The 27,913-nt window shown below is 31.8% G+C and overlaps 3 protein-coding genes across 3 annotated transcripts in view; all 3 read left to right on the top strand.

Annotated features, from left to right (window-relative positions):
• Positions 1-25,406, top strand: part of LOC101441123 (protocadherin-15) — a 1,917,137-nt gene extending 1,891,731 nt beyond the window's left edge. The window contains exons 33-40 of the mRNA XM_058298874.2: positions 1,839-1,847; positions 2,690-2,848; positions 9,750-9,815; positions 11,914-11,932; positions 13,588-13,626; positions 20,140-20,210; positions 21,012-21,120; positions 24,550-25,406. Of these exons, the coding sequence (XP_058154857.1) occupies positions 1,839-1,847; positions 2,690-2,848; positions 9,750-9,815; positions 11,914-11,932; positions 13,588-13,626; positions 20,140-20,210; positions 21,012-21,120; positions 24,550-25,101 (1,024 nt within the window). The 3' untranslated portion in view covers positions 25,102-25,406. The remainder of the gene's footprint in view (positions 1-1,838; positions 1,848-2,689; positions 2,849-9,749; positions 9,816-11,913; positions 11,933-13,587; positions 13,627-20,139; positions 20,211-21,011; positions 21,121-24,549) is intronic.
• LOC139439168 (protocadherin-15-like) lies at positions 5,409-8,123 on the top strand. The gene is made up of 2 exons (XM_071215593.1): positions 5,409-5,431; positions 6,642-8,123. Exons 1-2 carry the CDS (start codon positions 5,409-5,411, stop codon positions 8,035-8,037), a joined length of 1,419 nt encoding a protein of 472 aa, XP_071071694.1. The 3' UTR covers positions 8,038-8,123.
• On the top strand, positions 22,082-23,008 carry LOC139439167 (uncharacterized). The gene has a single exon (XM_071215592.1). It carries the CDS (start codon positions 22,082-22,084, stop codon positions 22,997-22,999), a length of 918 nt encoding a protein of 305 aa, XP_071071693.1. The 3' UTR covers positions 23,000-23,008.
• Positions 25,407-27,913: the final 2,507 nt, after the last annotated feature.

The following is a 27,913-nucleotide window of genomic DNA, read 5'->3' as shown; positions in this document are numbered from 1 at the left end:
ACTGCATTGTCATGATAGGTTTTTATTTATACTGTTGAATTTACCTCCTTGCAGATGATCACAATATTAGCAAAATCATTTAAAAATTATAGCAAACCATATATATCCATCCTGGGTATCCATCCTGGGTACCCTTGCCAAAGCCTGTATTGCAACATCTGACAGTATATTTTGACTGTGCAAATTTTTCATTTTTTTGGTTCTCAAACTCAAAAACATGTTAGAAAAATGTCTACACTTTTCTTATTTAGGCCCTTGAATGTATTCAAAGTAATTACAAGGAATTTATAAGTACAGTTATGAAGTAGGCTAGAAACCTATTTTTTATTTAACACTAGATACGGAGTCCTTTGTGATGAAAGGCTACACATTTAAAGTATATCCATCCATATTGACAATGATTGGTGAAACAATTGGAGAATAAGGTTAAGAAAAGAGGCATCCCTCAGGGTGGCACAAAAGGAAAATAAATAACAGACAGAACTCATAAATCATATAAATTACTTGGCATTACATACAGTAAGAAATAATGGTAGAACTGCTATTCATCATTTAAGATACCTACAGGGAAAGTACTAAAATAATCTATGTATTCTTAACTTACCTTTGTTCTCAAGCACTGAGAATTTTCCCTTTAATTAAATAAGGTAAGGTAATTCCAACTTAAAGTCCACAGATATGCTCTTCATGGAGATGCTATAGAAATATTTTCCATCAGAAAAACAATGAGAAGTTGCCAATATATTTAGATTGATAAATTGGAGCTTAATGGATACTTAACAAATCAATTGATATGCTTAATCTAAAGTGTATGAACAAACTTACTATTAAACTATTTTAAAAACTACTAACCCATCAACCGACATTAATTTTCATGTTAAATTTGTTCTATATTGCCTTTTATCTTTTTTCTTTCAACTTTTTCCCAGAGTAGTATTATTAAATCCTGCTAGCAGTAAAATAGTGAGAAACCTTCTCATGTTTGGCCTATAATGCAAGGACCAAACCAAAGTACCCTGAATGTTACACTCAGTGGCTGAAATTGAATCAATAATAAAGATGCTTAATATTTAAACATTTTGTCTTTGGTAGTTTTATTATTTAATTCTTGTGAAGTTCAATAATCAGCTCAAAATCCAATGAATTAATTTTAGTCACTTCTTTTTGTAGATTAATGGAATTAAAATAAGTTTTGTAACTTCTCGTGTTTCAAAGTAAAATTTTAATATTTAAAAATCAAAATTTTGTACCTTCAGATTCTGCTTATAAATAAGATTAGAAAAGATAGTTTTTTATATTACCAAGTGTCTTTGAAATCTGCTATGCATGGAAAACTAAGAGGGAAAAATATGAGTGTCAGAATTCATTACTCAGGAGTGGTAACTTCCAATACTAGCTTCAATTTCAAAGTGAGACCAAGAGAATATTCAGTGCTCACTGTATGACTCCATTCCTTTAATATTCTTCAGGAGGAGTAAACCAAGGCACCAATTACAAAGATCAGATAATTTTAAATATTCCATTTCTTTATCACAGATGAAGTTCACATATCCCATGTTTTAATCCAGTTTTTCTTATTCCGTTTAGTTTATTTCTTCACTTCCCTGTAATGAACGTTTTTAAAGTATGTCTGATTGTGACTGTGAGAATAAAGTGCTCACCACTTTTCACTTTCTGTATCGAAATACTTAGTTTCTACTGTCTCATTATCTGTGCCATTATGAATTCAACCAATAAGCTATTCATAATTTAGAACAAATCAGATGTTAAAATTTTATGAATGCAGTATTTCTAATGCAGGTTTCTCTTTTTTCTTTACTCTTTGCTTTCCCAAACAGATTTAAAGTGTAAGTATAATTACTAATATTTTGCACGTTCTTTTATGTAATATGAAAAGAGAAATCCTAGATAATATTCATAAAGTAGACAGTAATACAGAGCCATGGAGTATTTGTTTATTTGTTTCAGTAGACGTATGTACTTTTTGGTTTAAATCCTCTTGTAGTTTTGTATACGGAGAAACTGGATACAACTGCAAGAAATATGAAAAAGAGAATTTGCCCTGATGGTTTATACACTTTAAAATCTTGGTGTTAAGGAAGGCATTCCTCAACAAAAGTGTTAAAGATATTGAAAAATAGTAGCCAATCTCTAATAAAGAATCATAGGCATACCTAGCAGGTAAAAGGAAATAAAAGCTAAAGTTAACCAAATTTCCCTCCTATATGTGTCTCTGTGAACTAATATCAAAAATGTTTCAAAGAACTTTCAAATTAAAGAACTTTTCTTTAAATACATGGAAGACTAATAATAAAGAAAAGTTAAATGTCTTCTATATGCTTCACAGTATGAAAGCGATCCATAAAACAACTTCCAATTGTGATCATATTTTTATAAATATTTTCTCCCTTTTGCTAATACTATAATTTAATTTGCAAATATTTCTACTTAATGCTGCCCGTTATTCATGGGTAAAGTTTTTAAAGAACTAAGGAAAAGGATAACATTTAAATAAAACCCTGTGGGGATACTTTTGTAATTTATATCTATTTGCAAGTTCAGATATTTGCATGAAAGATTTTTTTTTGGGGGGGGCCTTCTAAAAACTGGGCCTCATTATTAAAAGTTAGCCTGTTAATAAGCATGATTTCAAAAATGAGTTTCACAAAACATCCTTACTTTACCCAAGACGCCAAGCTGAATGCACCAAGACTGCTCGTATCCAGTCGGCGATGCCGGCCCCCAAACCAGCAGCACCTGCCCCTGCGCCAGTGGCTGCGCCCCCACCCCCGCCACCACCACCTCCTCCGGGAGCGCATCTTTATGAAGAACTTGGGGACAGCACAATGTAAGTCGATTTTTCAGGAACTTTGAAAAACAGATGCGTTTTAATAGGAGCTGTGTGGTAAGTATTTAATTTTAGCCTTACGTGGAAATGCAGCTTTCATCCTCCTTTGATTATTTTATTTTTTCAACAGAAAATTAAGAGACTTAAAAAAGGTCATGGTGAAAAGTTATAGGCTAAAAGCAAAACAAAACAAAACAAAAATACTGAGAGAAAATAGTAGTCAACTTGAGGACACATTTTCAAGCTAAGAGCTTGAATATTATACTTAATCTCTCAACCTTCAGAGTCATGAAACACCCCCATCCCCAAACATTATAAATAGATTCTGGGGAAAAAAGTTTAATCATTTTAGATGAAGAGAATAAAGCACCATAATAATTCCTGATTTAGTACCAAAAACCAACTCCTGATTTGTTAATTAAAAGCCAATCCCTTGGTTTAAAAATCATAGACTTTTCCAAGATGCTATTTTAGGACATCATGCAATTAAAATCTTCATGAAAGTCAAGGCCATGTGTTAAATGCCCAGCCACATAGAGAATATCCTTTTTAATATATTCTTCTCAAAAGAAATGGCTATGAGAGCTTAATATTTCTGTTATACTGTTTGGCAACTCTTAAGCAATATTAAATCGTACATTTTTGAGACTTCATTTTAAAGGACTTCTCAGTTATATCTATAATCATCCTCCTCTCATCCTTCTGGAGATATTTAACTTATCTATATAAAAAATTCAAGAGTAATTATTTCTGGATGTGAAATGCAAAGCAACCAAGGAGATTATACAATTTAGAATATGACTAAATTAATCCAAGAAATCTTTAATTAACTGAAAGTTGGCGCAGTAGAAGAACTAAAACATGTTGTTCTTATGTATTACATCTGCATAATTTACTAGTGGGAGTAAAGCAAGCCTCAAAAAGTATGGTATTCATTCACCTTTTAAGGGGAAAACTGGTTTTTAATAGATATTTATCAATAGAATTTGCCATACAAGGTGAATGTTTAAAATACTTTTAATAATTAAAACTGATATTAATGACTATATTTTAATGTTAAAACTGAACTTACAGAAACAATGTATGATATTTTTCCAAAATAATAAAATGTAAGACTCATTCTTCAAGGAGATTTTTTTCATTTCTTTTCATGTCTTCAAAACTATGATGTATTTTGAATTATTGGTGAATGTAGGAATTGAGCTGATATGATTTGATTCTCTTTAATTTTGTTAACCACCTCTCTCCAGCAAAAGTGTTTAAAAATGAAAAAAGCCATTTGTGTAAAGTAAGGTATGTTTATATATGAAATCAGTGAATGATACATATATATATATAATTTTTATTTAACAGAAGGAGGTATCTGATAACATCTGGAATCAATACAGTTTGATGGTAGTAATTTTCAAATACCAACTTAAGAACTACTTTTATTGAAAAATTATAGTAGACTTAATAGAGGATTTTTGTGATTCTAGAATGTTTTTATCGAAATATTTTAAGTTCTACACTTGTAATTATCAGCTTAAAAACTTTAAAATTTATCTATTAAAATTTTTTCATGAATTTTAATCATGTTTCCAAAAAAAAGAGGTAACTCCAAATTATCAATTATTTTTAAAGAAAAAAATTAATAGTCATTTTGAAAAGAATTTACTAATAGCTTCATTAAGTAAATAGCATGCCATTAAGTAAATAGCATGTAGATTCAACAGTTGTATTGGTTTTGATACTATTTGTATGTTTACTTTCTTTCAAATAACACCTATGCCTTCTTTTTTATGAGCATGCATTAACTCCATTTTCAAAGTTAAGACATAGAATCAATTCCTAGAATCTCATTTAAAATTTCTGTTTTAGGATTGAATTCATCCACACTCATAAAAATGCCTTTCACCTATATGTGTGATAAGACAGCCAAACAAATGCCATATGCTGTTATGTAAAACATCATTAAATATTATTATTATTATGAATAAATACAAAGGAAACATAAATATATGTATTTTCTTTCTTGGATATACATTTTACATGTTTAAAGAAACATGATAATATTTTCAAAATCATCTCTAATTAACTATAGTTAAAACAACTTTTTCTTTTCTATCACATGTTTTCTCTTTCTCATCTGTGGATACATAGGCATAAGTAAGTAAATAATATCATTCTAATTAAAAGGGTATTAGAAAAAGATGCAATAGAATAAGTATCCCTTTACTCTAAATACTGTGATTTTCATGTTTTACAGTGGAGACATTTACTTTAAAAGAAAATTTATTTATTCCCCATTCCATTTCTTTAAATTGTCCTTTAAATGGTGTGAACTGTGTTATTTAAAATTAGTGTTACCAGTGATAGAACCCCAACCCTAACAAGTGGGGTTGCAAAATGCTCATTGTTTTTAATTTGTTAAAAATATTTATATGTATTCTCAACTAAAAGTGATGTTGTATCAAGATCTGATAGTTTTCTTTTTCCATGAAAAGACCATCAAAAATAGATCTACACAAAAGCAATCGCCATGCAATGGCAAGCCCAATGATTCTTGACATTTTAAAAAATGGCTTCTCAAGATCAGGAAAAGTAAAAATGTTTGGTCCCTTCAGTCCAAATTGTCTCCGCTTCATGAATTCTTCAAGTGGGCCTGATACCGCGAGCCCACCTGTAGAATTCTCTCTTGCAGATTTTATCTTCACCAAATGACCCAATAGCAGCATTGGTGTCATATAACATTTTTATTTTCTCATCTATCCTCTTACTTTTTCAATGTGACTATTTCAGTTGAGCTTGTAGTCAAAGTATTTCTCTTTTATGTCTTTCTGTCATGTGGGTAAATACTAAGCAAAAATTAAAATTAATCTGTTTTTCTGTTTGGGCTTAAGAGCAAGGTCTAAAGAGAGGCTATTCAAAACTACCTATCACCTAGCCTTTCTTGGGGAGGGGCCCATGGTTTTCATTAGAGGCACATTTGTGCTTTTAACTTCTTTAATTTTTTTTTTTTTTTTTACTAATTCAGTGTCCTATGACTCTTTGTCCACACATGAGCAAATTTTTCAATGATATGAAAACTGTTATTGTAATATATTTTCATTTAAGTGAGTATTGACAGAATTTTCATTCAAATCATAATTTTAGAGTAACTTTAAAAATTGATAAGCATAAAATTTAAGTAGAAGGCAATGCTATTTGTCAAGATTCTATTATAAATTCAATTTTTAAATTATAATTTTGAATTCTGTAAGAGAAATTCACTCATTGGTCCTTGGGGACTTCAATTCTCTTAACCAGGAGAACAGAATATACCTTTTTGTATATTCTTGCATGTTTTGTCCCAGATAGCATTAAGATGAGAGATAATGGACAAATACTGAATTGGTACAACTAAAAGGTCTTTTATCAATAACATTTGGTTCTCAGCATCCCCAAGTAAGCAAAGGATATGAAATTGGTGCCTAACATGCTGACTGGAAATTTGGACAATTGTGATTTATACATGAGAGAACTGTTATGTGTGGACATAGATATTTTGCTGTATCAAACAACTGAAAAAAAATCAGTCTACAAATTGACACATTTCTTAAAAATGAACATTTTTCATGCTACTCACAACTCCAAAGATTTTCCTGTTCTACTTTTTTGAGAACAAGGACATGAAAGTAATGTCTTGCTTTAGTAGATTAGTGTTATTTGATCTTTTATATTTTGAAATAGTAATGAGAATCATAACATCTTTCTCATGAAAGTTATGTCACAACCTGTTTCCTTACATTTCATTATCTTCTTTTCTTTCAAGTCTTTTTCTTCTCTACCATTTTCAACAAAGCAGGGGAAATAAGTCTGTCTCAGAAGACAAGAAACATCAGCGAGTTGTGACACCTTTTCCTTCTTGTACTATTGAGGCTCACAAGCAGACTCACATAGACAAATCACTTAAGAACAACCAGCCCACGTCTCCAAGAAAATTCAAATTTCTTTCTGATGAAGACTCCTTAAGTACCCACAATCCCCTTTATATGGAAAATATAAGTCAAGGATCAATAAATTCGAATTTTTCTCTAAGAACAGATTTTCTATGCCCATTTTTATCTAAAACACAAGCCAAAATTGAGTCGCTGAAGAGCACCCGAGAAAACACACAAAGGACACAGAATCAGCCAGTTTGCTTACCCATGAGACCAATGTGGGAAGTTCCAAACAGACAAGAAATCATAAATCCGGAGCTATGGCGAAGCGACAGGCACAAAGCTGAAAATGAAAGTACTGGACACTATCGAAACAAAAGAGGTAGCAGTGATCCCTTGTTTACCACTAACAATGCAAATATAACAGAGAAAGAAGAAATAAAGCAAATTGAATCACTGATTATACAAGAAACTACACAGTCGAAATCTCTATCTTCAGACTCTACGTTTTCTTCTCCTTGGCTTCACTCCTCATTATCTGCTTTGCCAACTGTTTCAAGAATAGTGGAACTCAAATCAGAACCTAATATCATTATTTCTCATGCTGACCGTTCCTTAGAACTTTCTCCTTCAATGTCTTGCATTTATAATTCTCCACTTTTTAAAAGAAAGACACCCACGCATATGATGACTGTTGAAACCAAAAGGAACATTTTTGAAAATCTTCCCCATTCACCAAACATCCTTCCTCCTCCTCCTATTTTCCTTACTCCTCCTTTTCCTCTTTCCTGTCCTCCTCTTCCTCCTCCTCCACCTCAACCTCTTCTACTTTCTGTTCCTCCTCCTTCTCCTCCTCTCTCTTCTCCTCCCCCATTTCTTGCACCATCATTTCCTGCTCTTCCTCCACCATCTCCCTTTCTTCTTTCTTCACTGCCTCCTTCAGATTCAGTTTCATCCACAGAACGTAGTTGTAAACCAATTGACAAATGCACTGTCAACTTGACACCTGTCAAGCAAATTACATCTCTGTTACAGCAGTCAACATCGACAGTGTGTAGACAAAGAGAACCAAAAGGCATCCTCAAACATATTAAAAACTTAACAGAAATTGAAAAGTCAGTGGCTAACATGTACAGTCAAATAGAGAAAAACAACCCCCCCACACACAGTTCAAAACTTCAATTTACTTGCTCTCCAAAGTTAACAGATATGGAAATTACATCTGAACAAACCCAGGAGAATTTGAACAATATTGTCCAGGGATCTGAAAAACAATCTCACCATTAACCTACTTCACTCTTATGTTATTCTTCCTCTATTAATTGGGCAACTATTCTGTTGACCATAACCTTGGAGCTAAGGCAAATTTGAACATCAGGATTCCATTCTTTTATCCTAAACTCTATGCAATGTTGTTTCTTTTCCTATTTTTAATTTAAAAGATTATTTAAGCTCATCATGTTAACTCATATTATAGATTTACCTTACTTTTCTTAACCACAGAGTAGCATTATTTGTCCTACATTGATTTAAAAAGTAAGTAATAATAATCTTCTTTTTAATGGGAACATATGAGGATGAAAGATATCCAACTTAAAGCAATGGCTTGTTTCTCATGTTAATGCAGTAACTTTTACATTAACTTTTTGATCATAGATTTTATATGAGTGCTGCAGGAATAAAAGCAGACTTATCAACAAGCTAAAAATATCATAGGTTCTGCGATTTCCTAGAAGATTTCCTAGATTTCCTGGTAAGAAGAAATATTACTAAAGAAAAACATTATTTATCTAGAAATATAGAGATGACAGACAGAATTTCAAAATAAATTTCAGGTGCTATAAAAATAATGTACTGATCTATTTTCTTATAAGAATATCCTTTATTCAGGCTTGCTTTTATCTTACTAGTATGCTTATAGATTTGATAAATATTTTCCTTTTTCTAATTACTGTCTCAGAAATTCTATTTGTTTTTCATTGTGCTTTGCCTTCCCTTTTTATACTGAAAATACATTTTGAATTGTTTACTTTTCTAAGATATTTTATTGCCCCCACAGATGTTTAAAGTACTATTAAATTTTGCTTATTCACATTATCATATCTTCTCCTTAATAATAATTTGATCATAAGGAAAGTATTTGTTTACTTCTAGTTTAATAAAGAAATTCTAATCAGTTTCATCAATAGAAGGATAAATAAATGTCTACAAAGATTTTTCTAGTGTGAGTTTAGTTACTGCTGGTTTCATTAATTAAAATGTTTGTCAATAATATAAAACTTGCTTCTCTGTTAAAATTTTAGAAAAGAACATCATTGACTTAAGCTATACTTTTTTTTAGTAACTATGTGTAAATAACTCAAAATTAGCCCATAGTACTTAAATAAAATATAAGTACTTTAAATAAAAAATCAAGACGAAATATATTTGATGAAATGTCACTAACTTTATATTGTCCTTTGCAATTTATTTTAGACAAAGTAGGTAAAAGTAGACACTCTAAGAAGTAATTTCTATAGTTTCAGTAGTTGTTCTCTTATCTTAGAGCTCAACTTCTTAAATTCCTCAGTGTATTAGCTAAGCTGAGTGGTGTCTGCTTATTGGAACCCACATTTTCATCAAGCTCAATTCTAAGCATACATGTTTACATATACACACACACACATTTATAATATATGTGACTACCAAGTAGATTTAAGTCTGTACAGAGGAATAGGTAAAGGTCATGCTTTATAATTCCCATTCTAAGTTTATCAATACAGATTCAGGGTCCTACAACGTATCATTTTAAAGTTTTTATTTAGCTTTTATGTTATATGACATTTCTTCAAGTATTGGTTCTGGCATCCCTTAATTAACAAGACCATACAAAAGGTAACCTGTAAGTCTAATTATTTTCATTAGCTCATCTGCTTCGGATTCTTTTCATCCAATTCAAGAATAATTTCTTTCTTGGGGTTGAACATGATTTTTTTCTCTCTTTTACTGAAAAACTTCAGTTGGAGTTTTTGTTGGCAGCTGGCCATATGCATGAGAACTTGTGCTATTTGGAGGACTCTGACAAGGTATTATTCACAATTGTGTAAGCTTTTAACATGCCTGTGTCTTTTTAAAAGCCAATTTTTATGCACTTTCTAAGGTGAAACTAATAATTATTTGGTAATAAAATCTCTAAATAATGACCAAGAAAATATTATAGGAAATCCAAATAACTATTTTATGCGTGGAGCTATAGTCATTAAATTATTGCATTGCACCTTTCTAAAAGAATTTTGGGTTGTATAATTTTAAAATTTTATTATTATTTTACCCTTTTCAAAACAAACATCCATACCCATGTTTTATATTTAATCCGTTCTTTTGCTAACACATTATCTTAATAGTTGGAGATTCCTGGCTTCAATCACACAAGTCAGTTAAAGTATTTCCTTAGTAAGACCTGTTAATATTCTCAGAGTACAAAGCCAAAAATATTCTTTTCTTCCTCAAACCCCTCTGCAACCCCCTAAAAAAACAACCAGCAACCAGCCTCCAGAGCAAGAATATCCTTTTTTTCCTGTAATTTTATTATGTTCCATTTAAATGCATAATGAATTTTTATATATATTATTTAAAAGACATAAAATTATCATGCATTTGTCCTTATTGTTAAAAGCAGACTCTAATACTTTAAAATGGTATAAAATGAATAATTAATATGCAGTGGAAATAAATTGCATTAAAATTGCTTAAATATTATATGAGTGATTTTATAAGTATCAACAGGGAGTGATATTAATTGAAAGCACCAGCTCATTATAAATGTTGATTCTTAAATCATTTTCTGCCTTAAATAAAGACAAGCAATACTGCTGAGCAAATCAAAAGTAACAAAAATTGTAAATGGAAATACTAGTCCATATATTGATATTTTTATTTCCCACACTGCTGTTGAAACAAGGCAGTTTATTCTAGAAAATAAAGGCTATTTGTGGCTGAACATTTTATATGATGTATGTGTTTCAGTTGTCATTATTTAAAAATAAATATGAGCCTCTTTTACTTTATTTCTAAGGGATATAAATTAAGCAAAATTTGAAAAATGCCTAAATTTCTAAAGGCTCTAGAAGAATCATTCCCATAAATACTGGCAGAACCCCATATAAGCACTCTACAAAATTCACTACAGACCATTTTCAATAATAAATTTCTGATAGAATTACATTAGCATTATATTAGCTTTATTACTAATGATTTTAATCAACAGAGCCTAAACCTCTTAAGGCACTTTCAGAAAGAGACTCTTTTCTTGCCAAGGCATTTTGATTTTTTTTTTCAATTTTCTAAACACATTATTTTCCTAGGCTTTACAAAGTTATGTATTTATCTCTTCATAAATCTTTCATTGCAGTTGTTTATCACTTCCATTTAACATGGTAAATAGCATCAATTTAATACTATAAGTCAACTGGTTAATGAACAATAAGAAGAAAATCATTAAAATTGATAACTTTCAGTATAGAAAATATTCTGTACTCTTTCTCTCCTCTCAAGTACAAACTTGTAGTCCATGAACATTATAAATGTTTAGATAGTACTGAACGTTTATCTACTATATCTCTAACCACTTTTCATTTCATATTTTATAATATATCTGACCCTTAAAAGATATTCAATTTTTTGCATCAATTATTTATAGACTCAAGTTGAAACAAACAGAAAAGTAACCTTCAGACATTTGGAAATTATACTTTCATAATGGAGGTGATTTTTCATCCTGTACCTATTAACTTTCTTCACTATGAAACATTTTCCCCATATAAGTACCTTATATGTATCAAGAACTGGTTAGGACAGAGATTACATAGAATATCTTTCAACCCCAATTGATCCTAAAAGAGCCAATGCATATTGTTATATAATGTAAGCTAAAATAGACTATGTGTGCTTTGGAGTTCATATGGATTGAGGGTCTAGAGTGATAATTTCTTTTAATAATGCAGGCATGAAACCTTGATCCTCATCTTGATAATGCTACAAAATATATTTCCCACTGAATCATTTTCTAGTAAAAATTACCTTTTCAGTTTTGTTCTCTTATTTTTAAAAAGCTCTTATCTGTAATTTTATTTACTCTGAAATACCAAAATGTTTAATACCAATTTCTTTATTTCTGCCTTGCAGGAGAGGTTATACATCAGAGGTAAGAGCTTTATAGTGTTACATTATGCCAAGCTTCCTCAGAAAATATTTGTGTTATAGTCAGTACTAATTTGCATTCTTTTTTTAAACAAAAGGCTATTTTATCTTAAAAACCTTATAAGTGTGCCATTTATTTTCATCTTTTATGTTTGCTGCTTCTTTGTTTTTGTGTTTATGTATATTTTTCAATGAGAAAACAAAGAACAACTGTTCACCTTTTCAAGAACAAGTGACTTTTTTTTCTGACTCACTTACTACTTAATATCATGACATTCCCCCAAATTTCTTTTTTCTGGGTTATGAACCCAATTTGGAAATTGTAGGATTAATTAACATGTGATCTTTCTACCAGACCCAGGTTCCATTCTTTCATCATATTTGAACTTGGGATCCTAATGAATACATTTTAAAAAAATAAGGTTGTTAGGAAACTTTAGCTGTATATTGTCTTCATTTGACTCTGAGCATTCTGTCCTATAATATTTAGCTATTCACAAATTCAGTGGTGATATTAATGAAGTCACCAAGAACTTATTGTGATTAGCATGCAGCTTCTCAGCCAAAAGAATGAAATAAGCGTGGGACCTATTTGGCTCTCTATTCTAATGGCTTGGAATGTATAAGCCCTAAATTATTTGGAAATCAAGTTGAACATCCAAGAATAATTATTTTTTTCAGAGATGTTTAAAATATTTAACTGATTGAATCAGAGCATCTCTAATTTAAACACCGCTCTTATTTAACGAAACCCCTGAACTAGAACAACTCATTAACAAAGGTATCATAAAAACCTTATCCCTCCAGTTGAATAGTTGTTCCAGTGGCCATTTCCAACAGTTGGTTCTACTGGTGGAATTATCTACCAGACACTCTCTGTCTACCTCCAAATGCTCACTTAAATATCTGCTTCTCTTCAAAGAGTTGAAATCCAAAATTTTATGACTTGATCTGATCTGGTTAAATCAATCTACTTTCAAAATTACCATGAAATAGACTAATAGAAATTGTATTTCTTTTAAATAGTTGTGGATTGAAAGGGATGTGAGAAGGAAGCCATCCCTTCAAAATCTGAGGAACTAGAATTTTCCTAATCACAAAAAAAATGTCTGAGAACTTGCTTAATACTTGAGTGGAAAACCTCCACATTTGGTAAGAAGGAATGTGGATTATATTTCAAATATGATGATGACTACATTACAACTGTATCATTTTGTAGTTCTATGTATTCAACACTTCCTCCCAATTACCCTGATTACATTTACTGTGACTGGCAAGAAAAGGGGGACAAGAGGCAACTTAAAACAAGACTGAGTAGTTAAAAAGCAATGTGTGATACTTGGTGCTTTTAGAACCACAAATGACACAGAACTAAGAAGCTTAAACCAAAAAAATCAGATTCCTGCTTATTAAGATGAAATTTGATGTCAGCAAATCATGAGATTAAAACATATTCCTTTATTATTTTATGTTACAATATAAAGACTTAGTCAAATATTATTTAATGTTTTTTTCTTAGCTATCATATGAATAACGAATTGTAATCACAAGGTAACCAGTTTTAAGCTGTCGTCTTTTTTTATTCTCTTCCCAATCATGACATAACTTTTCTGTCTGAACTATTTTCTGAATCTTTTTCTATCTGAATTTCTTTGGCAGCAACAACAACTGCTGAGGCCTTCTCTTCTTAAACCAGAGGTATCAATTTTCGTTTTTCTTTTCAACTTCACTGAGTTGTCACAATATTTTGTATGAGTTTAAGGTCAGTCTTAACATGTTGGCAGTGTTGGCTGCCAGTATGTTATAATTTCACAAAAGAAAGAAAGGGTGCCTTCACATTAAAACAAACAAGCAAAAAAATCTGTATACTGCTGCTTGCTAGTAGCTGAAATTCCAAAGTTTCAGCTTCTATATCTGGGAATAAGACAAATAGAACTTTTGCTCCTATTAAAAATAAGATTATTGAGTGAAGTATTCATGAACGTGATCAATCACTTGTCTTAATGAACTTGGATTTATCAAAACTGTTTCTGAGACAAAATTTATTTAAGGCAAAATTTGAAAAAAGAATGTTGACATATGTACTGAAATAAACAAAGGTATAAAGTGAGTTATAATCAACAGATTTTACTAATTTCATATGATTTGAAAGACTGTCTTCGGGTCTATTTCAAAATGGCTATGACATTATCTTCTATACTAAGAGAAAAATATTCAGCATTATATAACAAACATATATTATATTTTTGTTTTATTTGTATATTCAAATTCTAAAATAAAGTAGTGCTAGTTTTATGTATGTGTTCCTCCTACACACCCCCAGCTAATTTAGTCATTTATAGGCTCCATTTAAATTAAATTACATTTTCTTTTATTAAGAACAGAATCCTAACTGCTAAAAAGAAGTATTTCTTAGTTAAAATTTATTCCTTCAAAATAAAAGGGTGAGAGATGGCAGGAATATTAAACTTTTATAAAGTTTATAGCAAAAGTTTCCATGGGAAGCATTCCATAGGCTATTGAAACAGACAACTCAGGATTAAAATCTAAATGCCAATTACTGGATCCAAAACCTTAGTCAAGATATACATCCTCCTGCATATCAATGTCATCTTCTGTTAAATATTGGTGGTAATATTTACCTTAGTCCCTAAAGTAATGGCTATATATTTTAATAAATGATTAAGCCAATACTGAATATATTAGGAAGAAAGTCAGTGAATACTAGTTACTGTTTTTGTTTTCATCAGTATAAAGATTTATGCTTGTCAATAAATTACTATGTGAATGCTTCCTATGTCTTTTCTGTGTGATAAGCAAAAATCAATTTTAAAAATATCAGGAAGTATTTGCTCTATGCTTAAAATTCCTTTTGAGAATACTACTCGTGTTTGCTCTATGCTTAAAACTCCTTTTGAGAATACTACTCAGTATGATTTTCTAAAATCTAGCTTTATCTAGTAAAGGGATGACAACAGAGACTGCACGCAGCCCCACAGCAGGCCATCATTCTATCGTCTATTCAGGCAGGCTCATAGATCTTCACGGTCACCAGGACCTGCCTCGATTTTTTTCTGAAGGGATGATGCTCTGCCTTTCAGTTATAGATGCTACCAGCATCCAAGAGACACCGTTCAGATAATTCCCTTCTGCCAGCTCCTATCCCACCTTACCCTGGTCAGAACTTCAGAGTGGCTGACTGACTCTCATGAAGTTGTATGTGTTACTATCTCAGTCCCTTCCATGCTTCCATTACATTTTCAAAAACACTTCATGCTGAATATATATTGTGGGTAGCAAGAGCTGAGCCTTATTCCTCTTTTAAGAAAGAAAGAAAAGTACATGTCAGTAATGCAGGTAAAAGAAAATACTTCTATTCTAGCTTTCAAAATCTGAAATTCCCTAAGTTACATTGTCTTCATAAATATTTGCTTGAATATTTTTTTCAGTCTTTATTATTATTGAAAGTTATTAAAATTCAACATTAAAATCTTTTAAAGGTCTTTACTCAGTCTCTGTTCATGTTAGGTTAAGTTTAGTAACTTGGACAAGCAGTTGAAAAGTATTAATTCTGAGATCTATTTGCTTCCTTTAAACCCATATAATTAAACTGGGTTTTAAAAACAACTTACCAATATGAAACATATATATATATATATATATATATATATATATATATATATATATACATATATACACACGCATTTAAGTTTTTAGTTTGATTAACTTAAATTTAGAATGTGACATTATCCCACTTTATTACTGGTCTTTCTTGACCTTGTCCCCCCAGCCCTTGTTATAATGAACCCTTAAAAGTAAAATAAAGTCTATTTGTACACATAAAATGTACAAGCCATACTGTACTGATAGATGAATTTTCAGAGTACACATACCCTACTAACTCTCCAGAAGTCCCTTATATCATCTTCCAGATATTACTTCCTCTTCTCTAACTACTCACATGACTTGTAATAGACATATTTGTTTGTCTATTTCTAAGTTTGATTAAATGGAATAATATAGTATGTTTGGTTTATGGCAGACTTTTTTTGTGCATCATTATATTCGTGAGATTCATCTATGTTGTTATGTGAAATAGTATTGTATATTTCATGGATGGTTGCATTGGTTCCAGTTTTTGGTTTTTATTGATAATGTGTTTTGGTGTACAACTGTAAACATTTCATTTGGATATGAGTTGAGATGTTATGAAAGAAGGCAAGCAATATATTTGACTTTAGGATTACTGTCAAACATTTTCCAAAATTTTTAAGAAATTTATAAGTTCCCTATGAGTATATGAGAAATCCAGGGACTTTATGTCTTGACAACACATGATATTGCTGTTTTGTTTTTTTTTTTGAGTCAAGAAAATTTAAAGTCTCGTTCTTCATCCCATTAAATAATTTGCTCACGTATTAATAAAACACACAATCCATCTAAAGTGTACAATTAGCAGTATCTGGTACAATCACGTAGTGGTGCATTCATCACTTTAATCATTATTAGAGCATTTCATATTCAAATAATAATAATAATAAGCAAAAAACAGACAAACAAAAAATAAAGGATATTAACACTCTCTGTTCCAAGCACCAAAGTATATTATATTGACCCAATGGGTTTATTATAAAATGGATGAGTGGATGACAGAATGAACTTGAACTATTCTAATGTGTTCACTCCACCAAGCAAGTTATTTGATTTTCAAAGAGCACTGGATGAGTCAGGATGAGACCACCTTCACGATGGATGCATGTTTCTGTGTTCTTTGCTCTATGTTCTGTTACCTCAGCAATAGTTTGAATTTCTTTAAAACGGACTCTTCCACTGGCCATACAAATAAAATAAAATTTCATTGTAAATAGCCTAGGAAAACGTATGTTTTGATATAACATGCTACTCTATGCAGCACCCTTTAAAAGTAATCGTCACTTCTGTGAAATACCAGTTATAGAGCTATGTGCTCTACTGGCTTTCCCTACATATCAAAATTCTATTCATCCTTAAATTTCCACATAATTTTCCCCTTCTTTATATGGATTTTCTCAGTTCTCCCAAAAGCAGAATTGTTTCTTGATCTCATTCATTTGTCTTTCTCATTAGGCTGTAAGTCATGTTTGAATCCATATTTTACTCACTTTTCTAATATACCTTCAATAAGATATATGAAACATATGTACCCAGTAATCATTTTTAACAAGCTTAACAACTTCAGAAATCCGTACTGGCTAAGTCATTGAGGAGAGAGCTGTTATATCTGACTTTTGAAAGATTTTTAGGTTCTGAGGTTAGGAAAGAACATGAAAGGTAAATTGTTAACCTTTATAGTCCATCATTACTTTTACTTGAAGTAAATCAAGAAATAGCGTATTTTTGAAATTACCTCATTATAGTTTCCCACTTTTTGCAGACAGCCTATGAAAAGGCCAAAGATGGCTTCATCTTGTTTCTATTTAGTTTTCACTGCCATTAAATGTAACCCTCTTATGAGGTAATCACTCTCTAGATAAGCAAATTAAGGGCTCAGAGAGAGATAGAAACTGGAGGGGAGGGATTGGAATGAAATGGAGAGTACATGTCTTATCTACGGGGGAGGGGGGAGGGCACTGACGAACTATGGGGCTAGTGATGACATTTTTCAAAATGAATGGAAATGCAGATTTTTATGTAAAATCTGTAAATTGTTAAAAGTTGGCAACAAATTCAATTCTTAAAAATACTGACTACATAAATATCTGTCAACTGTAGGGTTAGTTTAGGATGCTTGTCTTTATCTCTGGCATTGTTCCCACTGCTTGAAAGCTTAACACATCAGCACATTCCATAGGAGAATTCAACCAATTTAATGATGAACACTGAAAATTCTTGTCTTCAAATGTGCATGTTCTCTGTGAAAATCTTGGAGCTATATATATTTGTATTTTTAACAAATCAATTTTATTGATAAATATTAATAAAGAATACAATTCATCCAAAATGCACAATAATTATATATGCTATATAATCACAGTTATTCATTCATCACCTCAATCATTATTAAGCATTTTCATTATTTTAGTAACAATAATTTTAAAAAATTATTCAACTCTCAGTCTTTCTATGCTTCCCCTGCGGTACATAGCTATTATTTCTGGCTATTCTTGCACAATTATTTATTTATTAAGCAGTTTTATTGGATATATTCACATACCCCAGGGTCTATCCAAAGTGTTTAATCAATGACTTTCAATATAATCACAATGTTCTGCATTCATCATCACAAAAAATTTTAGAGGAATTTCATTACACCAAAAAGAAAAACTCCACTTGATATTTGTAAATTTTAGCAATTCTGGTGAGCAAACTCAGTCTGTTTTAACATCAAAATTGGATTCCTTTTCCATGAGTCATAACATTTGTAAACTACAAAATAATCAGAGTACATAAGCAGAAGTTGCAAATTTAAATGACTACATGATCCAGGGAAGTAATGTAAATGGATGGGGTTTATTGGATGTAAAACAATAGTGCATGAGGGATGTTATGGAACTATGAGTATAGATGTAAACAGTATTATTGGTGTCTTAGTTTGCCAGGCTGCTATGACAAATACCACAAACTGGTTTTAGTTTAAAAAACAGCAGTTTATTGGCTCACAGTTTTAGAGACTAATAGATTAAAACTCAAGGCATTAGCAAGACCATGCCTGTTCCCTGAAATCTGTAGCATTCTGGTGATATCTGTCAGCATTCCTTGGGGTTCCTTGGCTTGTATTTCTGCCTCCTATCACATGGCGATGTCCTCTCCTATCTAGCTTCTGTTACTTCCCACTTCACCTCATAAGGCCAACAGTAATCCGGGTTAAGACCCACCCTCGTTCAGTTGGGCCACACCTTGACAAAAAAAAATAATGTCTTCAAGAGGCCCTATTTACAGTGAGTTTACACCCACAAGAATGTAGATAAAGATTAAGAAGATATTTACATAGTGGTACCTAATTTGACTTACCACAGTTGAGGATACTGTGGTGACCAGGATAGAACATGCTTGCTTAAAGAAGGAATACAAGTAGATTCCTGGCATGTAATAATGTGGGCCCAGTGTTTCCATCTTTTTACTTTTCAAGAGAAGACAAAATCCAGAAGTTTTTGGTGACATTTCTTGCTTAGAATTGTTGGCAACTATTTCAATTTTGAGAAATTATTTTGATCAAACAACCCACAACTGAGGATCATTGTTCAAATCTACCATTTAGTCTATAGATTTCCACAGACTTTTAATGCTATTTTGTGCCCTCAGAGGAGGGCTTTTTCTTTTTTCCTATTCATTACTATACCTGGATCATCAAAATTAATTCTTATGAATAACATATGACCTTAGAAATAAGTAACAACACATTTTCCTTTGGCTACTTATCCTTTTTCCTCCTTTTCTCTTACTCTGTTGTAAAATTAATTCGGTTAATCTTTGTCATTCAAAGTGCTTAACACATTAAAGTAGAACTAAAAAGGGAAAGGTAAGGAAATTGAACTCAATATTGATCAAAATCTAGTGTCAAGGACATGTCTCAGGTAAAGCACATTTCTTATAGAGTAGAGCTCTTGACAAAAATCAGTATCATCTAGAGTTTGGAAATGGAGATCTTGAAAAAGCCTCTGTTCCCACAAATTCCTGTTGAAAGTCCTTAAACCCCAAAATAGCTATGTGTTTTAAGTGTAAACATCCTTGAGGGATATCACACACTAATTTACATCATTATTAATGTATAAATATTGTTTTTAGATTCTTTCATATGAACAGTTTTGTTGAATGAAGGGCACTGGGTACTAGAAAACTTTTAACAGGAAACTGAAACTATGCTGAAAGTAAACATGACAGTTTTTCTCTTTTCTTAGTATTAGTTAAAATAAAATTAAATATCAGCTGCCTATTGGTTGTTTTAAATGATATCCAAGAAAAAATTTAAAAGCTCATTTACAATTTAAGAGATTTACTATTAGAAAAAATGAGGCTTTACTTTTTCTCCCCTCCGCTCTAATATTACTATCTTATTTAGTGTAAAATAGTACAGCCAGAAAAATATGAACATGTTTGACTAACATTTTTAATTAAAGTTATTTTGGCAGGACTATTTTGAGAGTCATCAAATTCTAGGTGTGGAAATCTGACTTTGAGCTGAAATGTGATAAGAATTTGCTCCCAAATGTAATTTCTCTTTTTGAATAATAGGAGTTATCCATGGAGTCTGGAATTGATCCTGGCCAGGAATATGGACAAGATTATTACAGTTATGAGCATGGGTACATCTTTAGATTTTTTTCCAGTATATTAATGTAATATTTTTATGAATAGTTGTAAGGTATTAAATGATTGTTATTCCCAGCATTTGCTGGGCAAATGTCATTTTAGCAGTTTTACCTTTGAAAATGTAATGTGGTATTGATTGTAATTCTAAGAATTAGGTGAAATTATTTAAAATTATCTAAATGAGAAATAAAAGTCAAACATATTTGCTCAATTCCTGAATTCACCATTTTGTCCTTATAAGATGTTTCACATTTTATTTTATCAGACTCAAATTTTGACCAGCAGCAATTAAGAAGCAGAAAATGTACTTTAGAATTTAGTAGCAAGCATTTCAAATCTCATTTCTATACACAAAAGTTAACTGCTTTCTAAAACTACAGCAGAAAAAAAGTGCACACTCTTACAGACCATGTTTGAAGCAGATCTTTACTATTAATATGTAGGCTTTATATTTTGAACGAGCCATTTCATTTTAGAGAGATTCTCTTTTGTGCCCTGAATTCTTCAGTAAATTAAGAAGCAATAGGCCTTTCTCTTCATTCTATTCTCTCCCAAAATTTATATTACAAATAACTCTTTTAATTGTAATTCTCGTGTATAGTTATGGCAAAATGCATTGGTCATCCGTTTGTAATTCTTATCCTATAATTTTGTAACTAATCTACAGGGAGCCTTGTACTGCATAAATCTTGTTAGGTGAATGATGAAGATAAAGAAGAAAACAAAGATCATTCATGGTAGATTCTATATAGACCAGGTGAAAAGATGTTTAAAGTTGTAAGTTTCTATTACAGGTATGAAATGCCTCGATATGGAAGTCGCCGTCGTTTGTTACCACCAGCTGGTCAAGAAGAATATGGTGAAGTGGTTGGTGAAGCTGAGGAGGAATATGAAGAAGAAGAGGTAATTACTATAATTTTATGTAAAGTAATATTCCAAGAACAGTATTTTTTAACTTTATGTGAAAATCAGGCTATAGAACTTCTTCAATTTTCAGAAATCCTATTTGCTTAGTACTTCTTTTCCGTATAAAGGTAACAATGCTGACCATTTCATTGCTTTTTCTATAGAGGGGAATTCATTTTCATTTGCTTAATTTATTTCCTTTAAAATATTAAACACCTGGGAAAAAGACACAATTCCACTTATATTTTCTAAAATTCTATGTTACTCCATAAAGCTAACATACTCAAATACATAAAAATGTATTCTGCAGCACAGTGGTTACTATTGTTCCCACACTGTCTACCATACTTGTAAAAGCCATGAAAAGGTATAGTCTCCATCTTTCAGAAAATAATGAAACATTACCACCAAAGGTTTTGAAAGACTTGTGTAACTTATGTTTAATTTATCATGGTTCATTTTTATCAAATTCTTATTATTTGCCTGAAATATTTACTCAATAAATTTATCTAAAAATATAATAAATGAATGCTGTTATAGCTTCAACCTGTTCAAAATTAAGAAAACATTCATGTTTTTCCTAAGCTATTCAGATCAACTATCATAATTTCATGAACTATTTAAAGTACTAGACTTCAGTTAAAGAAAATATGCAGAAAAATTATCCAGTGTGTAAGGATGATAGAGGGAAGGGATAATGAGTAATCATTTTTTCTCCTTTGATACACAAAAAATAAATTTTGAATAAGTAAAACAATGAAGTACTCGATTTTGATATTATGAGGTAAGAGCCAAACTAAGATAATTAGCTTTCTTTATCTTCCTCTTTCTATATGCAATGGGGATAAACAGAGAATTTTGTGATTGCTCTCTGAGTCCAGTTATATAACTGCATAAAGTTATCACCTTACAGGTATATTTCTGTTTAACATGTGTGGGACAAGGTCACATCATAAACATGGCCCAGCTGACATTTTCATTGCATTTTCATAATTTTCAGGAAAAGCCAAAGAAAATTAAAAAACCAAAAGTTGAAGTTAGAGAGCCTAGTGAAGAGGAGGAAGTAGTCGTAACTATTGAAAAGCCGCCAGCAGCTGAGCCTACATACACAACATGGAAGAGAGCCAGGATATTTCCAATGATATTTAAGAAGGTTAGAGGATTAGCTGATAAAAGAGGCAGGATTGATCTTGAGGGTGAAGAGTGGCAGAGACGTCTTGAGGAAGAAGATAAAGATTATCTGAAACTAACTCTGGACCAAGAAGAAGCTACAGAAAGCACTATAGAATCAGAAGAGGAATCCTCGAGCGACTATACTGAATACAGTGAAGAAGAATCTGAGTTCAGTGAATCCGAGACAACAGAAGAGGAATCTGAGTCAGAGACACCTTCGGAGGAAGTGGAGAGTTCTACCCCGGAATCAGAAGAATCTGAATCCACAGAATCAGAAGGAGAAAAGGCGAGGAAAAACATTGTGCTTGCAAGAAGGCGGCCCATTGTTGAGGAGGTCAAAGAAGTCAAAGGTCAAAAAGAGGAGCCACCTGCAGAAAAAGAAGAAACCAACATGGAAGAAGAAGAACACCCAGAAAAAGGAGAAGAAAGTGAACTAGCCCCAATGGAAGAATCAACAGACCTTGAAGCTCAAGCTGTCACTGAGGAGGGCAGTGTAGAATCAGCTTCAGTGGAAGGAGGTGTGGAAAGTGAGGAGGAATCAGAATCAGGCAGTAGTAGCGGTAGCAGTAGCAGCAGCAGTAGCAGTGAAAGTCAGTCTGGAGGTCCATGGGGCTTTCAGGTACCAGAATATGACACAAGCAGGAAAGCAAACCAAAAGAAGTCTCCAGGCACAAACTCTGAAGGTTACAACACAGCACTTTAAAAGATATCACAGTAGGTGGGAGTTTTGCAGTGATGAGTGCTCTTGTGTGCAGTGCCTTCTGTGTGTTCTCTCAAATCAGACTTGAAGGGGAAGAAACTGATCATGATTTGGATCTGACTTAAGATCAGAAGCATGCCAGAAAAATGAATATATATGCTATTGAAATAGATATGTATATTAGAAATGTAAGGGTAAAACTGACTAATCTTTGCTATGTTAGTAAGGTGAAACAGCAGTTAATTAATGTTTAAAATTTTTCCAATGGGATTTCTGTTAAAAAGCAATGTAGCCTTATGTAATATCCGAGATACTTTTTCTACTGGATCGTGTGGTATGGATGAATATGATATTTTTTATGTCACCTTTCCAAAATAAATACTTAGGACAAACAGCAACAAATGAGATCCCTACAAGTCCACTCTCGCATATATGTACATTTCCACTGGCAAATGCATCATGAAAAATATCATGAATGTATTCAAATGGGTTTCTATCTGACATTTGCAAATATTAGGAGCTAAATATATTTTTAAAAATTGAATTTCTTTTCTGTTCTTAATGTAAGTTAAAGTGGATTTTGAAAAAATTTGAATTGTAACAAATATAATTTTTTTCTGAGTAAGTAAATACTATAATATGAAATATATATATGGAATTCAGAAAGCATGAATAGTTTAGTGCAAACTGTTTAGAGTTCACATATCCTGAAAATGCAATATTATTTTGTGAATAATATAGTTTAATTTTTGCTCCTTGCTATTTTTAAAATGGATTGGTAAAAGGAAAAAACAAAAAAAACAGTTAAAATGTCCATTGTATTCCAGTTGTTGAGAGGAAAATTTACATTAGCTATATTTCAATTTTGTGTGTTACTAAAGTGAATTATGAGGGTTATGTCTAAGTGGGATGACTCAGAAACCAGTAAATAAATGCATTAATTATGCAAAATATTTCATTAGCGATAGAAAATGAATTAGAAACTAGAGTCATGTGGTTTTAAAAATATTTTTAGTGGGGAGGGTGTAGCTCAGTGGTTGAGCATGTGCTTCACAGGTACAAGTTCTTGGGTTTGATCCCCGGTACCTCCTAAAAAATGTCTTTATAATCTTGTAAATAAAGCATTAGTATGAACAGAACTTACTAATGTTATGCATACCTTTCCACTTGACATTCCTGGATAGTACAGCAACTGTCAAACAATGGATCTGATATCTACTGAAATATAAATAATATACGTTACTGTTTGTGTGTGTAGAACAGTAATTTAAGGGTTTTTTAGAATGCCTTCTTCCTAATTCAGCAACACTTTTTTCAAATGCTATTAAGCTCTAAAGCTCTAAAAACCAATAAATTATTCATGGAAAACAAACCAATGATAATAAAGAGTTGCTTCCTTTTACCTTTCTATTAACCTTTGATAGCTGTCCAAATAGCATTATTTTGGATTTACACATGCATTATGTCTTTACCTTTTAAATTTGTTTAATAGTGACTCATATAATGTTTATTTGGGTTTTTTTTTTGTTTTATTTCATTTTTGTTTTTGACAGTGGGCAAGAAGAAGAATGATCAAATTGGTTGTTGATCGAGAGTATGAAACCAGCTCAACTGGAGAAGACAGTGCTCCTGAATGTCAGAGAAACCGTCTTCACAATCCTAATATCCACAGTAATATCAATGGCAATATATATATTGCACAAAATGGTTCTGTGATTAGAACCCGCCGTGCCTGCCTCCCTGATAATTTAAAAGTTACTTCCCCTGTCCGACTGGGGAGGCACTTTAAGAAACTAGACAAGTTGGCCGTGACACATGAGGAGAATGTCCCCCTGAACACGTTGTCAAAGGGACCGTTTTCTACAGAGAAACTGAATGCAAGGCCACCACTGGTTACATTTGCCCCTTGCCCTGTGGGGACTGACAGGACAGCAGTGAAGCCATTGGGGAACAGGCTGAAGAGCACAGCTGAACAAGAGCCCCTGGGTGACAGTAAGAATGGCAAGGAGGCTTTGGAATTCCACAGTGATCACACGCAGTCAGATGACGAGGAGCTTTGGATGGGCCCCTGGAACAACCTCCACATACCAATGACAAAACTGTGACCAGTTTTTAAAAAGTTATTTTAACTTTTACTTAAGTTTGTAATAAACTGTGCTTTTTATTGTCACTGAGAAAACGATATATGGAATTTATATCATGCACACAAGCTAAAACTTTGAACAATATGCTTTAAAGTTTAAAAGGAGACAGAGTTACACTCACATTTGTACCAATTAATTGTTCTTCCCAGAAAAACTTTTTGGACAGACTCTCAATACATTAAATAGCATACCATTTAAACATTAGACAGTTTTGTTGGATTTTGACTTTTTTTTTCATTTTAATAAAAAAGAAATAATTTACTAAATAATCATTTATTTTTTATTGACTTACATAGAATTCACTTCATGACTAGCTTCACAGCACTCTTCTGTGTACATGTAATTTTATTTCCACATACAAATGGGAAAAAATTTATACTGGAAGATTTTTACTGGTGACAAGTTTATACAATTGCTGTGTCTATACTGTCCTGATTTTTTAAATGAAAGAGAATTGCAAAGTTTATGATTGTAATAGTAAATGTGAAATCTTCTATAAATTATTTTTGAATCATAAACTTATTTTCCTTCTTTAATATAAAGTTTTTCATACTTTCACATATATAAATATTGAACTTTCTAGGAACACTTGAAGTTGTAATCAGGCTTACCCATATTATCTACAGTTTTCCCTGTCACCACCCCTCCTCACACACATACACACATACACACTATCCATACCACAGTAGAAAGTTGGTTTAGCCACTCAAAGTTACGAAACTTTTTGTAGCATCACAGAAATCTTACTTTCAGTGAAAGCTTACTGAGGGGTGGAAAAGGATCAAATAGGCAATAATTCTTCTAAAACCAGAGTTTAAGTATGGAAGAGGTGGTAAGGTCAGCACAGTTTCATATTGCCACTGGTCATGAATATTTTATAGACTCAACATAAAGGAATTGGGACAGTCAAGAAGTTATATAATATGCAATATGCTATGTGACCATAACTTCAATGTATGGTATTTAACGTCTCTCAACTCTAGTTTATTTATAGAATATTTCAACACACATAATATTTATGTGTGTAATGTGCAGAACCAGAAAATGATTGCCTGGGCATATTTTATCTAAGAACATAGTCTTGATTTTCACCATTGAACAAAGCACAGTGTTTCACCATTAATAAAAGCTAAAACAAATATCACTAAAAAAGAAAAACAACTTTGCCTTGTGTGCTACATATTCACCTTATGTAAAAGGATAAAATATTATATTTTAAAGGAATTCTGAACCTAATGAATATGACTTAGTATGATATAGATATAGTGCACCTCAAATTTGTACAGGATTGACCAAGTTCAGACTCCATTAAGATTCTCTCATGCATGCTTATTATATGGTTGGAAAACTGAATAATGCACTGCAATTATTTATTCCCCTCTTACATGTATCACATTTTAAAAAAAATTTTATTATAATTTTATTTCCTTATTTGCAAAATGTGTGAAATTGTGTGTAACATAAACTTGCCAACTTCTATGAGTAGAAACATTTTTATTTCAGACTTCCAAAAGTATTTGAGAAAAAATACAATAACATCTCATTTATCCGACAATCTTGGAGGTTAATGCATTCAGTATCTTTGCTAGGAAAACTATTAGCATCAACTGGGAACTTGTTAGAAATATAGAATCTTGTCCCCACCCTCAGGCCTACTAAATAAGAATCCACATTTTCACATCCCCAAGTGGTTCATATGCATATCACATTTTGAAAAGCAATGATCTATCCCATTGAACTTCACTGATATCCAGGGCTCTCTCTTTCAAGCACCAAAGCAATGTTTTTTTAAATAAAATATTTTAGATAGAAGTTAGATTAAGCATTTTATACTTTGCAACAAAATCAATCAGAAATCACTGAACTTAATTTAATATTTTATTGATGGCCCAGGGTTATCTCAACTAGCATCCCTTCATAATCTCTGCATACAACTTTGTATTTATTTCCTCTTCCTTCAGTTTCAAGCTCTGATATTTAACTTATTTTGGGGCTGTGTCTCTCTCTAAAAGTTCTCTTCCAATTTATTGCTTCTAATCTTTGAGGGATAAAAGTTTGTGTTTTTTTGTTTTGTTTGTTGTTATTGAGAAATTATTAAGCCTGAGATAGGGATCAGGTATGTGGAGTCAGGCAAAATCTTTGTGATTCTCGGAAGATTTATTTAGTCATTATTGGTATCTGAGCACTGCTCTGGAAATTTGCTGTCAGCAGAAGACTAATGCCCTGGTCTTTGAGATGTCACTATGGTAAAGTTCTTATTTTTCACAAGGCAATGTACAGAATTTTGCCAGTTACTTAGCAAACATATTTCAACAATTTCAAATGTTTCAGTTCAGGAAAAAAAAATATCACGAAGTAATCTATTCCTAAGTTAATTGATATAGTATATAGATGAACAGTGTTTACGCAGAGCAACCAAATCAAATATTTGGTTATTATACTTTAGGGCAAAGTATATACAGCAGCAAAAATGTAACTAACTCCTGAACTAAATGAGTGAATCTGGACCAATTAAATAGTTATTTTGATAGCACTATCACTATTCTATAAAGTCCTGACTCAGGAATTAAAACAGTGAGACCCAAGGGAGATATTCAAGTATGATTAATCTGAAGACTATTTCATATATATGATTTTTCTATGTAAATGTTTATCAATAAATTGGTGGTTATTTTTCCTAGATAGGCATAGCATTTTTGTTGTTGTTCTTAATCAGCACTAGCGTTCAACTAGCAGAAAAAACAGCAGACATTGGTTGATTGTGATAAGAAAA

Source organism: Dasypus novemcinctus, chromosome 6 (genome assembly GCF_030445035.2).
Source record: "Dasypus novemcinctus isolate mDasNov1 chromosome 6, mDasNov1.1.hap2, whole genome shotgun sequence".
In the NCBI taxonomy this organism is placed as follows: domain Eukaryota; kingdom Metazoa; phylum Chordata; class Mammalia; order Cingulata; family Dasypodidae; genus Dasypus; species Dasypus novemcinctus.
The sequence above is the reverse complement of the archived record's forward strand: the minus strand, read 5'-3'. Positions and strand labels throughout refer to the sequence as shown.